This window comes from Rutidosis leptorrhynchoides, chromosome 8 (assembly GCF_046630445.1).
Source record: "Rutidosis leptorrhynchoides isolate AG116_Rl617_1_P2 chromosome 8, CSIRO_AGI_Rlap_v1, whole genome shotgun sequence".
NCBI classification, from domain to species: Eukaryota; Viridiplantae; Streptophyta; class Magnoliopsida; order Asterales; family Asteraceae; genus Rutidosis; species Rutidosis leptorrhynchoides.
The window spans coordinates 335,673,693-335,686,653 of record NC_092340.1 but is presented as its reverse complement, the minus strand read 5'-3'; the positions used below and the strand labels follow the sequence as shown (position 1 = coordinate 335,686,653).

Below are 12,961 nucleotides of genomic sequence, written 5' to 3'. Positions count from 1 at the left end.
CTTTTGAGCAAAATAGGGGTTATCACCAAAATGCCCAAATATTTTTTACCCCTTCACCAGAGCAAAAAAAAAAATAAAAATTGACAAAATGCCCTCGCAAGGCGCAAGGAACCTTGCGACCTTGCGTGTTTGCGTCTTTTCTAAAAAAACTACGGTTAAATGATATTTTTCAACCTGTCACTCCACACTTTCATCCGATTCGCAAACACGCAAATAAAGTCACACAAGCGATTCGCAACAACGCAAGCACAAACGCAAACCCTCTTCAATTACTACTACCAGATTCTCCTCCTTCATCATCTCCACCACCACCTAACCCCTCTTGCTACCACCGTGACTTCTTATACTAGCCTACAAGGGTTTTCACGAAGTATTAGGGTTTTCACGCAAAAGAAATCGGGTTTTCACGAAGTAATCAAGCAAATAATCAAGGAATCAAATTTGCAACGATGGCAAGCACCCAGGTTAGTGATTACTTTGTTGTTTATGTGTGTGTTATCTGTTTATTTTATCTTCGATGCGAATTGTATAAATGTGCACACCAACTGCTCGATGAAATGTCTGTTCGAGGTGTATTTGTGTTTAACGAAGTACAACCGTTGTTTTATGACATGCAACTGTATTTTGGGTTATATGTTCGAGTGAAACATACATTAACTGCTCGTAGAATTAGGGAAATTGACCAGACGCAAGACCTAGTTTGCGTGCTTGCGTACGCAAAGCTACTGGACGCAAGGTTGTCTTTGCGTCCTTGCGTGTCCCAGAAGCTTGTCTTTGCGTCCTTGCGATGGTCAATTAAACGGACGCAAGTTTTATCTTGCGTTCTTGCGTCCTGTTACTTTCTGCTGATTTTATTGTTACTTATGCAGGGATTTGTGGAAGGAAAGTTAACGATGAAGAATAAGTTGAGCGTTATAGAGGATGTGAAGAAGGTCATGACTGATAATCAAATTAAAAAGTTTAAAGAAACGTGTTTCGGTCCATGGTTAGATCTAGAATACTTTGGTAATGATCCCGGGCTTGTACATTGCATGCTCCAACGGAAGAGTGTGCGGCCGGATAGACTAGATAATGTTAAGTACCCCGATGAGCATGAGGATATATAGTTTCATTTCCAGAACAATTTTTCGATTAGATTTGGTCGCCGTGAATTTTGTCTTGTTACGGGTTTTTTGTTTAGTAGCCGGACGGACATGGCACATTACATCCCGAAGAATTATGACGTCCAGACCGCACCTATTAGACGACGTTTATTTAAGGGTTTTAAAGATTCTCAAAATGTTTTGATTAGTGATGTTGAAAAGATGCTTTTAAAATCTGATCACAGCCGTATTAGTGACGATGATGTGGTGCGATTAGCAATTATCTTGATTGTAGAGAGAGGTTTTATGGGTAAACAAGGGATCCATGTTGTGAATAAAAAGTTTTTATGGCTAGTCGAAGAGTTATCGCGTGTTAATCAGTACCCATGGGGGTCTCGTATTTGGGAGCCAACTTACGAAGCGGTTATTGAAGGTTTTTTTATTCGTGAAAGCCAATTAGAGAGTGGAAAGGCGTACACTTTGGCGGGATTTATGTGGGCTTTCAAGGTAAATGGTTGAACATTTGTTATTTAATGTTAATATTTAAGATGTAACATAAATTAAATTAATTGTTTTTTTATTTGTAGATTTGGATTCTCGAGTCTTACCGTCGTACCATTAAACCGTTTGCAAAAAAGACTGACAAGAATGGAGTACCGAGGGCTCTTTTTTGGAAGCGTTCATCTGCCGAGTCATTTGGAATGTCTGAATACCTTAAACTCCTACATATTCAGGTTAGTTACATTTTTAAAATGTTAGCCTATCCTAAATTGTTGCATAGTTTATCTGTTATCTGTTAACAGACAGGTTCTGTTATGGGCGCAAGGTATCCCTTGCGTCCTTGCGTGTGTTTTTATGTAGACGCAAGGTATACCTTGCGTCCTTGCGTGTTTTTTTGTTCTTCAACGCAAGAGTTGTTTGCGTCCTTGCGTACGCGGTAAACTTTTATCTGTTTACATACAGGTTCTGGTATGGGCGCAAGATATCACTTGCGTCTTTGCATGGGTTTTTAGGTGACGCAAGGTCTACCTTGCGTCCTTGCGTGTGGTTTTGTTCTTCAACGCAAGAGTTGTTTGCGTCCTTGCGTACACGTAAACTGTTATCTGTTTACAGACAGGTTCTGGTATGGGCGCAAGGTAGCACTTGCGTCCATGCGTGTGTTTTAAGGTAGACGCAAGGTTGACCTTGCGTCCTTGCGTGTGTTTTTGTTCTTCAACGCAAGAGTTGTTTGCTTCCTTGCGTACACGGACGCAAGCTTTTCTTTGCGTCTTTGATTATTGGTTTCTGCTAATATTCTTATTTGATAATTATTTAATATGAATAATTAATTGTAGGATGAGTGTCCCAAGAAAAAGAGACCTTTTCGTGGTCTGCAGCCAACTGAAACAGAGCAGAGTTGTCAATGGTGGATTCAGAGTGACGTGTACTTTAGAGGAGGAAAGGTACCAGAAGATGAGATCGAGGTTGAGGTCCAGGATGATGAAGTTGATACAGATGATCCAGTTGTTGATGGGTCTGAGCAGACACACCACAAGCATTCAACAGGAGATGTTCATACAGAGGGCCTTCACGATGTACACAATTTACATCGTATGTTAGAGTTGTTGACAAAGCGGGTGGACAAACAAGAGAAAGAGTTAATTGATTGCAAAATACTTGTTATGCAACACGAAGAACTTTTATCGCAACAACAACAACAATATCAGGTACATTGAATTGAATTGATTTATGTTGATTTATTTATTATTATTTTGGTATTAATTGAATTGATTTATTGATTTATTTATTACTTATGTTATTTATTGTGTTTAGGATGATGATATGTGTTTCAATCGATCTTTGTCTGATAATGAGACTGAAAGGCCGTCTCCAATGCACATTCGACGTGGAATCAGAGAAAGAAAGCCAACTGGTGTATTAAGGTCCCCATTCACAACACCTGGGTACAGAAAACCCATTGAGAAGGTACAGCCCACCAAATTAAAATAGTTGTATGTTAAATTATTGCAATAAACAATGGCTATTTAAGGTTGTTTTCTGTTACTGTCACGGACGCAAGACATGCCTTGCGTCCTTGCGTGTCGCAAGAGTGTTCTTGCGTCTTATCTTCTTGGCACGCAAGGTTGTACTTGCGTCCTTGCGTGGGTTTGTCGCAAGGTTGAGTTTGCGTCCTTGCGTATGTTTGTTTACTTTGTTGTTTATGTATTTTACTCAGTTGTCAAAAGATGTGATTGAGAAAGTGGAAAGCATGAATGCTGTAAAGTTAGGGACTGAAGAAGATCAAGGTCAACAACAAATTAATGAGGATGTGGTACCCATGGACACAGATGCAGCAGCAGAGGTGAGTTTGGCTGGCGCAAACCATCATTTGCGTCCTTGCGTCCGTTATCTTTTAGGCGCAAGGTTGTGCTTGCGTCCTTGCGTGTGGTCTATTCCACACACGCAAGATTATGTTTGCGTCCTTGCGTCTGTTTGAATTAATTTATATTAACCTTGTTTCCCATAATTATTGTAGGTTAGTGTTGATAAGCAGCCTGTTAAAGTGAGTAAGAGAAAAAGAAAGGAACAAGACTGGGCTACTGAGGAAGAAATTTGGGGGATGATTGACAGGTTTATAAATGATCAAGGAACTCTCCAACCACCGCCACCTAATGCCTGGAGAGATGGTAGAAAGCATGCAGGTCCAGCAAAAGATCCAAAGACAATGATTGAGAGCAAGCAAGAGACGCGTTGCATGTTCATCTTTCAAAATGAGCAATTCATTTTTATAAATCAAGACTTTTGGCTTCGATTACTGGCATTAGGGCATTCTGGTTATTTGGATAACTTGGTAAGTTTGTAAGTTTGTTATTTTGTTATTCTTTTGTTAATTTTATATAATTTTATACAATTTATAAATTTTACTAAGGTTACACTGTATATGTTAACTTGTTATATTTATAGCACATTGACGGCTGGGCTACATTTCTGTTGAGATATCGTCAGAGATTTCTCCCCCGAGCCAGTCAAGTTTATGCCACTCCTGAGTTTCCAGCTGAGGTGCTTAAGGCTAGTTCTAGATGGACTATTATGCCACTGGGATTCCTGAACATGTTTGAGAGGTTCAAAACTTATTTTGACAATACTCAGAAGGAGGTGGGCACACAGGAGGAATCTACAACAGATGGAGAGGGAATTATTGGCCAAAATCCTCCAGATTACATGTACTTAATTGGACTTGGAGACGGCAGTGTTGACCTATATCCATCTTGGGCTGACTGTGATCAGGTAAACACAAGAATTTTTAGAGAAATTTTTGTTCTGGAGCAGACGCAAGGACATTCTTGCGAGCATAAGTTTTGGGTTTTACAAGGTTTATCTTGCGTCTTTGCGTCCTTGTTCAACCTTGCGGCTTGCGTGTGTTTTGGAAACGCAAGGTTTATCTTGCGTCCTTGCGTCCCGTTGTCGCAAGGTTAACCTTGCGTCCTTGCGTAAGTTTTGGGTTTTCGCAAGGTTTATCTTGCGTCCTTGCGTCCTTGTTTTGTTTTAACCTTTCTGCCTGTCTGTTACAGGTCTTGATCCCATTACATTTTTGGAAAGAAGAACATTTCCTGCTGCTTCAGTTGAAGTTAGAAGAAATGAAGGTTTTTGTGTACGACAGTTTACCCGGACATGTCAGTGAAAAAAAACTTGACGAAGTTTTCAAGATTTTGGGTGACAACTTGCCAGTGTACTTGAAGGCGATTGACTATTTTAACAAGACGCAAGACTCCCAAATTGTTGGATACTATGAAAATAAAGAGAGTGTGGAGTTGATGATTGTCATAACCCGTCCTTAACCATAAGAACGAGTTAGATAACGTATGATTTCATTGCGAGGTATTGACCTCTATATGCGACATTTTTAAAAGAACAACTGCATTTATTTTACATTACAAACCATAACTCTTATTTTAATACAAGCTTTAGACAATAAAAAGATGATTATCGTTTAGCGATAATCTTAGACTTACAAACTTTACATGTGATGATAACAATACGATTTCTAGCATATTTTACATTACAAATCCTCCGATATGCAGTTTTATTTTTGACACAAATATGCATACTCAAGATCTTGTTTAAATTCAACATGTTGCAGCGGAAGCTTCTAATTATCACCTGAGAATAGACATGTTTAAAACGTCAACATAAAGTTGGTGAGATATAGGTTTAATGCCGGTAGCAATATATATATAGACCATAAGATTTCACATATAAACATTTTAATAAAAATATTCTAAGTGGTTGAGCACTTGGTAACCATACTTAACATTTAATCACGTCGCATATTCCCTTTATTATGAAATCTTACTACACCGTACCAAGTGTAGTCACGAAACGAAGTACTGTGCAACCGTTGAATACTGGTCGTCCAGTCTGGTTGGGGTTGTCAGGCCCGATAGATCTATCAACAGGATTCGCGTTTACAATACCGCTGTAAATAACAGTTACCAAGCTACAGGGAAGTATGCCAGTGGTACAACTCAACGTAGAATATATTTTTCAGTTACTTGTGTCCATAACGTAAAACATAAAATACATGTATTCTCATCCCGAAATACTTAGAGTTTAAAAGTGGGACTATATACTCACTTTCGTCTTGAAGATATGTAATTTTGACTTGGTCTCCGATTGATATCACGAACCTATCCATATATAATATATCAATACCTTTTCTTTTTAAACAAACGTCACATATATATACTTATAATACTTTTAATACTTTTAATAATTCCTTAGTCCGTAGTTAGCAGTCCGATGTTAGTAATTCAATTTTAATGGTTCATTTTTAGGTGTTTAATAAACCCCCAATGAAATAAATAAAAAACCCCCATCGTATATGTATTGGTCGAGATTAATCTTGACCCACGGTACCGGTGTTGTCAAATGACGTGTTGCGTACATAAAGTACCGGTGTTGTCAAATGACGTGTTGCGTACAATCATGGGATCTTATGATTAATCTTCTCGTATTGTTTACGGGTGATCCTGAACCATATAAAATTAAATTATGAGTACATATATATAAAATATCATGTTATTTTAAAAAGATGTGATTTATTTAATTTTCTCCAATTATTTTCGTAGCTAAACTAGTCTTAGATATCCGATCTCGTTTTGGTCATAGTTTCTTCGTTACAACTCCGTTTTCGTTGATTCAACTTGCCACTTCCTTGGATCGAGTCCCTCTTTAAGACTATGAACTGTAAATACCTTAGTTTGTATTCGAAATCACAGGTCATAGGTCAAACTTTAGTGAAACTTATGAAGTTAATCATTTTCCATCATGTAAACAACCTTAAATGATTATTTTTCTAAAAATACTTATACTTTGAGTTAAATCATGAAATTTTTATGTGTTATCATATTCATAGTAAAAATCATTTTTCCAGAAAATAAACCTCCAATTCAAAGTTTAAGATGGTTTTTAATTATCCAACCCAAAACAGCCCCCGGTTGCACTCCGACGTCGTAAATTCAGTTTTTAAGGTGTTCTTTGAAAAACCAAGTTATACCTTGTTAAATTAGCATATATTTATGATATATTACAGGTCTTGAAGTATTTTAAAAGTTAAGTGAGAAGGATCTATTTAGTTTGCAAACAAGTTTGAAAACATTCAAACTATGTTCTTGTTGTTAAAATTTTATACCACAAAATAAGATAGCTATATATATATGAATCGAATAAGGTTATGAACAAAGTTACTACCTCAAGTTACTTGGACAAGATTGCTGTAAAAGAGGAGTAAGAACCTAGAACCAAAAGGGTGATGGAATTGGATGAAAGATTGGAAGTAAGTTTGTGTTCTTGGAAAGGATTCTTGAAGTGTTTTTGTAAGGGTTTTCTTATGGTGATTAAGGCTTGTTTCTATGGCTACATCTTCATGGTTTCTTACTGAATGGTTATGGAGTTTAAGGGTTAAGAAAGAGTGTGTGTTTTAGCTAGAAAATGGAAGTGAAATTTGAATCAAAATGAGGATACATGGAGACCCTTAAAAACGTGATTCAAAGGGTTCCATGACAAGATTTTTAAGTTTGTTATTTTGTTAATTAGTCAAGCAATCATCCAAAAGTAATTACCTTATACATAAGGCATTGAACAAGGGCTGGTTGGTGGTGATTTGATGTGTATATACCAATAGTAAATACGTATAGAAGCTAGGTATGATACGAGTACATGTACTCTAGATATACGTATAGAAATTTTGTGAAAAATGGAATGAGAATTCAAATATAGCTATCTTTTGTGAATACACTTATATTGTTTTATGTGTTTAAGTCCTTAAAAAGTGGTTAAATACATTACTTATACGATATATGTATAAACATTATAGATTATAAGTATTTATGTCAATTAACGTTACGTATGGTTATCGTTTTGAAAACTTAAGTTAGTAGTTTCAAAATATACTTATAACTTATTGTTATTAATACAAAATGAGATATTAAAACATCCTTAGATCATGTTAAATATGTATATATACATATATATACACAAACGTATAATTATCATATGTTATATAGTTCGTGATATCATCGGTCAAACTAGACGGTCAAACGTTGTGTAAAACTCATTTCAAAAACATAAGTCTCAACAATTTGGATTGCTTATCATGTTGGTAAGGTTTAATTTATGTAAATATTAATCTTATAAGTATAGAACAATCGAAAAAGTGCGGGTCATTACAGTACCTACCCGTTAAATAAATTTCGTCCCGAAATTTTAAAATTGTACCTATTTTGCGTCATCGAGAAACAAGTGTGGATACTTTTGTTTCATCTGATCCTCTTATTCCCAAGTAAACTCGGGACCCCTTCGAGCATTCCAACGAACCTTAACGATCGGTATGTTGCTCTGCTTGAGCTGTTTAACTTCACGGTCCATGATTTCGATTGGTTCTTCGACGAATTGTAGTTTCTCGTCGACATGGATTTCTTCAAGAGGAATGGTGAAATCTTCCTTTGCAAGACACTTCTTAAGGTTTGAGACGTGAAAGGTATTATGTACTCCGGCGAGTTGTTGCGGTAACTCGAGTCGATAAGCTACCGGTCCAATGCGTTCGATGATCTTGAACGGGCCTACATATATTGGGTTCAGTTTACCCCTTTTTCCAAAACGTATTACACCTTTCCATGGTGACACCTTTAACATAACCATGTCACCGATCTAAAACTCTAATGGTTTCCTTCGGATATCGGCGTAGCTCTTTTGGCGACTACGGGCTGTTTTCAATCTCTCCTTGATTTGTACTATCTTTTCAGTAGTTTCATGTATGATCTCGGGACCAGTTAATTGTCGATCTCCTACTTCATTCCAACAGATAGGAGATCTACACTTCCTTCCGTACAATGCTTCGAATGGTGCAGCTTTAATGCTCGCATGATAACTATTATTATACGAGAATTCTGCTAATGGTAGATACTTATCCCATCCGTTTCCAAAATCGATCACACATGCCCTGAGCATGTCTTCAAGAGTCTGAATTGTTCTTTCACTCTGCCCGTCCGTTTGCGGATGATATGCGGTACTCATATCCAAACGAGTTCCTAGTGCCTCCTGTAGTGATTGCCAGAACTTTAAGGTAAATCTACTATCACGATCAGATATAATGGAAATAGGTATTCCATGCCTTGAAACAATTTCCTTTATATACAATCGTAATAGTTTCTCCATCCTATCCGTTTTCTTTATAGGCAAGAAATGTGCAGACTTGGTGAGACGATCAACAATCACCCAAATGGTGTCGTATCCCCAGGCAGTCTTTGGTAACTTCGTGATGAAATCCATGGTAATACCATCCCATTTCCATTCTGGGATTTCTGGTTGTTGAAGTAACCCTGACGGCTTCTGGTGTTCTGCTTTGACCTTGGAACAAGTTAAACACTCCCCAACATATGTTGCAACGTCTGTCTTTAAGTTAGGCCACCAATAATGCGTCTTAAGATCTTGATACATCTTTCCGACTCCAGGATGTATCGAGTATCTTGTCTTATGTGCCTCGTTCAATATCAACTTCCTTAATCCACCCAACTTCGGTACCCAAATACGATTTGCAAAATATCGAATTCCATCTTCCCGTATAACGAGTTGCTTCTCATACTTCTTCATTATTTCATTTCCTATATTTTCTTTAGTAAGTGCTTCTCGTTGAACTTCTTTAATTTGTGAGTTGAGATTCATGCGAATTTTTAAGTTCATCGCTCGTACTCGAATTGGTTCTCGTTCCTTTCTGCTTAGTGCGTCAGCCACCACATTTGCTTTCCCGGGATGATAACGAATTTCACAATCATAGTCGTTTATTAACTCGACCCACCTATGTTGCCTCATGTTCAGCTGTTTCTGATCAAAAATATGTTGAAGCCTTTTATGATCAGTAAACACAGTGCATTTAACTCCATACAAGTAGTGTCTCCACATCTTCAATGCAAACACGACTGCTCCCAATTCTAGATCATGCGTCGTATAATTTCGCTCGTGAATCTTCAATTGTCGGGATTCGTATGCAATAACTTTCTTCCGTTGCATAAGAACGCAACCAAAACCTTGTCGCGAATCGTCACAATATATTTCAAAATCATCGTTCCCTTCTGGTAACGATAAAATAGGCGCCGTAGTTAACTTCTTCTTCAGTAATTGAAATGCACTCTCCTGCTCAGAGGTCCATTCATATTTCTTCCCTTTTTGCATTAACGCTGTCAACGGCTTAGCTATTCGGGAAAAATCTTGAATAAACCTTCTATAATAACCGGCTAAACCCAAAAATTGGCGTATCTGCATTGGTGTCTTAGGAGTCTCCCATTTTTCAATGGCTTCAATTTTTGCTGGATCAACCTGAATTCCTTTGCTACTAACAACGTGGCCAAGAAATTGCACTTCTTTCAACCAGAAAGCACATTTAGAAAATTTAGCATATAGCTGTTCTTTTCTTAACAACTCTAATATCAACCTTAAATGCTGCTCATGCTCTTGCTCACTCTTGGAATAGATAAGAATATCATCAATGAAAACGATAACAAACTTATCTAAATACGGACTACAAACTCGATTCATGAGGTCCATGAATACAGCTGGCGCATTTGTCAACCCAAACGGCATGACCAAAAATTCGTAATGACCGTAACGTGTCCGAAAAGCAGTTTTCGGTATATCTTCTTCTTTGACGCGTAATTGATGATAGCCCGATCTTAGGTCAATTTTCGAGTACACACATGATCCTTGGAGTTGATCAAATAAGTCGTCAATTCTCGGTAGTGGATACCGATTTTTAATAGTTAACTTATTTAATTCACGATAATCTATACACATCCTAAAAGATCCATCTTTCTTTTTAACAAATAGAATCGGAGCTCCCCACGGTGAAGTACTTGGTCGTATGAATCCACGGTCCAGTAATTCTTTTAACTGATCTTGAAGTTCTTTTAATTCGGACGGTGCAAGTCTATATGGAGCACGAGCCACTGGTGCAGCTCCTGGTACTAAATCTATTTGAAATTCTACAGATCTAAATGGAGGTAATCCCGGCAACTCTTCCGGAAAAACTTCAGGAAAATCTCTTGCCACAGGCACGTCATTGATGCTCTTCACTTTTTCCTTCGTTTCGACTTTATTAACATGTGCTAAGATAGCATAGCACCCTTTCTTCAAGCACTTTTGAGCTTTCAAATAACTAATGAGTTTTAGCTTTGAGTTACCCTTCTCTCCATAAATCATTACTGGCGTTTTATCCTTACGAGGAATGCGAATTGCCTTCTTGGCGCACACAACTTCAGCTCCTATTTTGGACATCCAGTCCATGCCGACTATTACATCAAAACTTCCTAATTCTACGGGTATCAAATCAATCTTAAATATTTCTCCGGCTAAATTTATTTTACAATCACGGCAAATTTTATCGGCTTTAATTAGTTTACCATTAGCTAACTCAATCATGTACTTAGCATCTAGAGGTAATGATGAACAATTCAATTTAGCGTGAAAGTCTCTACACACGTAACTTCTATCGGCACCAGTATCAAATATAATAGATGCGGATAAGTTATTAATGGTAAACGTACCCGTAACAAGCTCCGGGTCTTCACATGCCTCTCTAGCATTAATAACAAATGCTTTTCCTCGTGCAGATCCATTATTCTTCTCTGGATTCAGACACTGGCTCTTATAATGACCCTGTTTTCCACACCCATAACAAGTGACGGTAGCCAAAGCAGTTCTATTTGCATTGGTGGCAGGAGTCTTGGTACCATTTGTATTTGTAACGAGAGCCCTACAATCTTCAGCAAGATGACCCTTTCGATTACATTTGTTGCATACCACATTACAGTAACTAGAGTGATGTTTGTGGCATCGGTTACATAAAGGATTTTGTCCTTTGTAACCAAAGCTTAAACCACTACCCGCACCTTGCGTGATTTCTTGTTTCTTAAAAGATTGTTGTTGGTTACCTCGACCATAATTTCCATTCCACTTTCTTTTGTTACCTGATACCTTCACATCAGTATTGGATACTTTCTTATCCATGATGACCTGATCCATTAGCTCGTTTGCCATGGTTATAGCTTCATGAATTGTCTTAGGTTTCGATGCTGTAACATTTGCCTTGACCTTTTTGGGTAAACCATCTTTGTACATTTCAATCTTCCGTTCTTCGGTTGGAACCAATTCAGGACATAGCAAAACTAATTCCATGAATCGCTGATTGTAGTTGGTGATTTCAGTACCAACAACCTTCAGACTTCGTAATTCATCTTCCAACTTCCTAACCTCGTTCCTTGGACAATACTCGTTGATTAACATTATTTTGAATTCTTCCCATGGGGTATCATAAGCTACATCTCCTCCTACAGCTTTCACGTAATTTTTCCACCACGTGAGTGCACTATCTTGTAAAGTGCACGATGCATACTTGGTCATGTCCTTTTCAACACAACCACTGATTTTAAACACAGTCTCCATCTTTTCTATCCACCGGGTTAAACCGATCGGTCCTTCCGTTCCACTGAATGATGATGGCTTGCAAGCTTGAAACGTCTTGTAGGTGCATCCTACATGAGGATTTGGGTTAACTGCAGCAGCTCTTGCAGCTTCAACCCATAACATTCTATCATTGACTCGCTGGTTGATGAATTCCTCGACTTCTTGTTCCGTCATTCGATTCAATCGCGCCATTTCCTAATGAAAGAAAATAATTATTCACATGGAATATTATAGATGTAGTGTGTATTTATAGTACATTATAGCTTGTTAATAATATGAACTAGGTATTATTATAAAAGCCTTTTCTTCTTATTAGCGTTTTATAATTATATCTAGGGTAGTACCTACCCGTTAATGTTCATACTTAATAGCTTAGTACAGAACCAATTACTACAATCTAAATAATACTTAACCATGGAAAATTATTGCATTTCATACTTCACTATTTTACATATGCTTATCTTACATCGAACATTAAGCAAACCACTCTAATAATATTATACAAAACATTATATGATCCCATGGTTTAATACGGCAGCGCATCGTTTGGTCTATTTTCTAGGACGTTTAGGTTCAAGGAATGGCCTAACGCTTATCCTAGCTGTCTGCCTATATTTTGGCGGTGGGGCTGAAGAACTGGATGCCGGGATAGAACGAATAGGTATAGCGGGAATAGGGGTGGTAGTGTTTAGTGGAGTTGGTGCCACATCATCCTCACTAAACTCGGGATTTGAATTTTCTAATTCATTAGCCTTTCGTTTCTTTCCTAATTCGAACTTGTCTTTCGTAATTTCCTGTATTTCTTCCTCGGGTTCACTTTCCTCCTCGGGTTCACTTTCCTCCCCGGGTTCACTTTCCGGGTTCTTTATTGTTGGTTCATCCGG

At 37.7% G+C, this 12,961-nt stretch overlaps 1 protein-coding gene across 1 annotated transcript; it reads left to right on the top strand.

The window, feature by feature from the left end:
- Nucleotides 1–1,129: 1,129 nt before the first annotated feature.
- Nucleotides 1,130–4,900, top strand: LOC139864526 (uncharacterized). Its single transcript, XM_071853109.1, has 8 exons — nt 1,130–1,589; nt 1,670–1,816; nt 2,417–2,788; nt 2,895–3,047; nt 3,298–3,423; nt 3,598–3,912; nt 4,026–4,349; nt 4,634–4,900. The coding sequence occupies exons 1-8, from the start codon at nt 1,194–1,196 to the stop codon at nt 4,898–4,900; spliced, it is 2,100 nt and encodes a 699-aa protein (XP_071709210.1). The 5' UTR covers nt 1,130–1,193.
- The last annotated feature ends 8,061 nt before the right edge of the window (nt 4,901–12,961 follow it).